At 69.4% G+C, this 2,784-nt stretch overlaps 1 protein-coding gene across 1 annotated transcript; it reads right to left on the bottom strand.

Moving 5' to 3' along the window:
• Positions 1-157: 157 nt before the first annotated feature.
• On the bottom strand, positions 158-2,654 carry HAPLN2 (hyaluronan and proteoglycan link protein 2). The gene is made up of 5 exons (XM_081810318.1): positions 1,851-2,654; positions 1,284-1,637; positions 1,013-1,129; positions 704-886; positions 158-438 (listed from the first exon to the last, which is right to left on the bottom strand). Exons 1-5 carry the CDS (start codon positions 1,936-1,938, stop codon positions 158-160), a joined length of 1,023 nt encoding a protein of 340 aa, XP_081666444.1. The 5' UTR covers positions 1,939-2,654.
• Between the last annotated feature and the right edge of the window lie 130 nt (positions 2,655-2,784).

The following is a 2,784-nucleotide window of genomic DNA, read 5'->3' on the forward strand; positions in this document are numbered from 1 at the left end:
CCGCCCCCAGCAGCGGCCGCGGGAGCGCGCGAACGGCCGCCGGCCTGGCGGGATCCGCGCGTCCGAGGTCCCGCCAGGCGTCGCCACCTCCCCTCCGACGCCCGGCCCGCCGGGACCCCGGGCCGTGGTGGGCTGCGGGACGGGGACGGCGGCGGCCCTACTCCGAGTAGCAGTAGGTCCCAAAGGCCGCCTGCTGGGCTCGCGGGAAGCCGAAGCTGCGCACGCCCGGGTCGGGGAGGCCCCCGCAGCGCGGCCGCGGCGACGTGATGGGGAAGCGCACGCTGCCGTCCGCCAGCCAGCCGCCGTCGCACTGGTCCAGCCCCGAGAACTTCCAGGCGGCGTAGAGGTGCCCGACCTTGGCCACCGTGGCCCCGCGCCGCCTGCACGCCGCGTGCGCTTCCGACAGCGTCAGCCGCCCGGGCACGAAGAACACGTGGCCTGCGGAGCGGGGCGCGTCACCACCGGCCCGGCCGAAGCCTCCCCAGGACCGAGGCGGCGTCGCAGTGGGGCGGGGGAGGGGGAGCCTGGCGGGCGCGCGACGGAGGGCACCACGAGCGGTCTCGACGGCGAGGCCGGGCCCCCTCCGGACGCGCGCATCTCACCCCGCGCGGCGTTCTCCAGACCCGCCCCACGTCGCCGTCGGAGCCGCAGGCGCGGGCTCTCATCCGCGCTCCGCCGCCCGCCTGCCCCCCCGCGTCCTCACCTGCGGTCATGGAAGTGAAGCAGAAGGCGTCGTAGCGGTCGCGCTTCCGGTCGCGGGGCCCGTAGCTGCGGATCCCCGGCCGCCCCGGGCCGCCGCACGGGGCGCGCGCCGTGAGCACCGGGTAGCGCACCGAGCCCTCGAGCAGCCAGCCGGCGTTGCACCAGTCCAGGCCCTCGGTCCACGCTGGCGGGCACGGGGAGACGGGGTCCGGGGTTAGAGGGGTCCCCTCAGAAGCCCGACCGGAGCTCGCCCCCGCGGGGCCGGGTACATCCCGGAGAGGCCTGGGCGGTGCGCGGGGCGGCCGCTCACCCTGGTACAGCTGGGCGTCGGTGGCCAGACGCCCGTCCTGCTCCTCGCACGCTTGTTTCGCCTCGTAGTAATTGAACTGGTAGCGGCCCCGGCTGGGCTGGTACGGAAACACCACACCTGGCGGGAGGCGCACATCCTGGAGAGGGCCGGCGGACCCGGGAGAGGGCTGGGGGACCCCGGCGGCGGGCGGCGGGAGCCCTGGGACACCCGAGCTGGCGCGGCCAAAGCCCCGTAGGAGAGGAGGGGGCGGCGGGGAACCCAAGGGCCTCACCCTCCAGGCGCAGGGTCAGCGCCACGCTCTCGTCCTCGATGCCGTTGATAAGCTCACAGCGGTACCTGCCCTCGTCCTCCAGGCGCACGCCCTCGATGACCAGGGAGGCGTCCAGCCGATGCCCCCTCCGCATCCTGGCGCGACCCCCCAGGGGCCCGTAGCCCCGGGCTTGCAGGCCGTTGGTGATGAGGATCAGAGTTTCCCGGAGCTCCCCCGGCTCCACTTTGCTCCAGCGTACCTTGTAGCTGGGAGGCGGGGCGCCCAGGACGCAGGGCAGCGTGGCCGTGGCCCCACGACGAGAGTGAATGACCTCGTGGATGGGGGGCAGGAGGTAGTGGGGGCCAGGGTGGGGTGCTGAGCAGAGGGGGCCACAGTGGCAGGAACCCCCTGGTCCGCACTGCAAGTGCCCATTCAGACTCTACTCCCCAGACTCCTCCAACCGTCTCCTCCATTGCGCACTCAACAATGGCCCTCCCTGAGCACCTCCAACAGCTGCCCCATCCACTTTCCCCACACGGAGCCTCTCCCCCACCGTTCCCCAAATTCTGGGCGGGGCTGAGGTCTTACCTGTGTCCCCCAGGGCTTTGTGGAAGATGGCGAAGGCCCAAAGGAGAAGGAAATGGCAGAATGTTGGGAGACTGAGCGGGCCTGGCATGATGGCGTGTCAGCCCAGCGCCGTCTGCAGGGCACAAAGAGTGGGCATTTCTTGAGACTAGGAATGCGGGGAGGGAGGCAGGATTGGAGGTGAACTCCCATCCAGCAGGGATCCCTTAGAGGGGACTGTCCAGCTGGAAAGCATGGGGGCAGAGCAGGGGGCTGGAAGAGGCCAAAAGAAGGTGATGGGGGAAGGGGCAGTAACGAACTCCCTTCCCCCAGGCCTCCCGGGCCGTCCCCCTTCCACCCCTCCCTTCAGACGCCAGGTCCAGAGTTGGCGCAGCCTCCCCGCCCCGACCCATCACAGGTGCAGCTTCCGGAGTCCTGCCACCCGGCCCGCCGCCGCAGTCTCTCACCTCTCCCAACTCCGTCCTCCAGGGGAGCCAGAGCAAACACTTGTCCCTCTCCTGCTTAAAGCACTGGCTCTCTTTGCCCTGAGGATAAAGTCTGGTCTCCTAACCGCGGCTTGCAGGGCCCTCTGGGATCCCGCCTCTCCCTGTGCCTTCCACATTGCCTCCCACCAGCTGCGGTGTTCCAGCACGGAGTTCCAGACACCTTGGACTTCTGGCTCCAAAAGAGTCCGAATTCACTCTCACCTCCTTCTCCCAGGCATCACTGTCGGCCTCACCTCCTCTGGGAAACCCCTCCTCTTCCCTGGCTGGCCACACTGGAGTGCACCGTGACCTGCTCTTCTGGGTCCCGGGCTGCGCCGGCCTGGGCACTCGTTCTTGGAAGTGCTTTTGTTAGCAGCTGAACTAGCAGTGCGGATTTGAAAGTAATACCTATGCACTGTTGACTGCATCAGGGAGGTATCCCGTGATTTCAGTTATGGAACTAATTCCAAACA

This window comes from Leptonychotes weddellii, unplaced genomic scaffold (genome assembly GCF_054177405.1).
Source record: "Leptonychotes weddellii isolate Sample4059 unplaced genomic scaffold, ASM5417740v2 HiC_scaffold_22346, whole genome shotgun sequence".
NCBI lineage: Eukaryota > Metazoa > Chordata > Mammalia > Carnivora > Phocidae > Leptonychotes > Leptonychotes weddellii.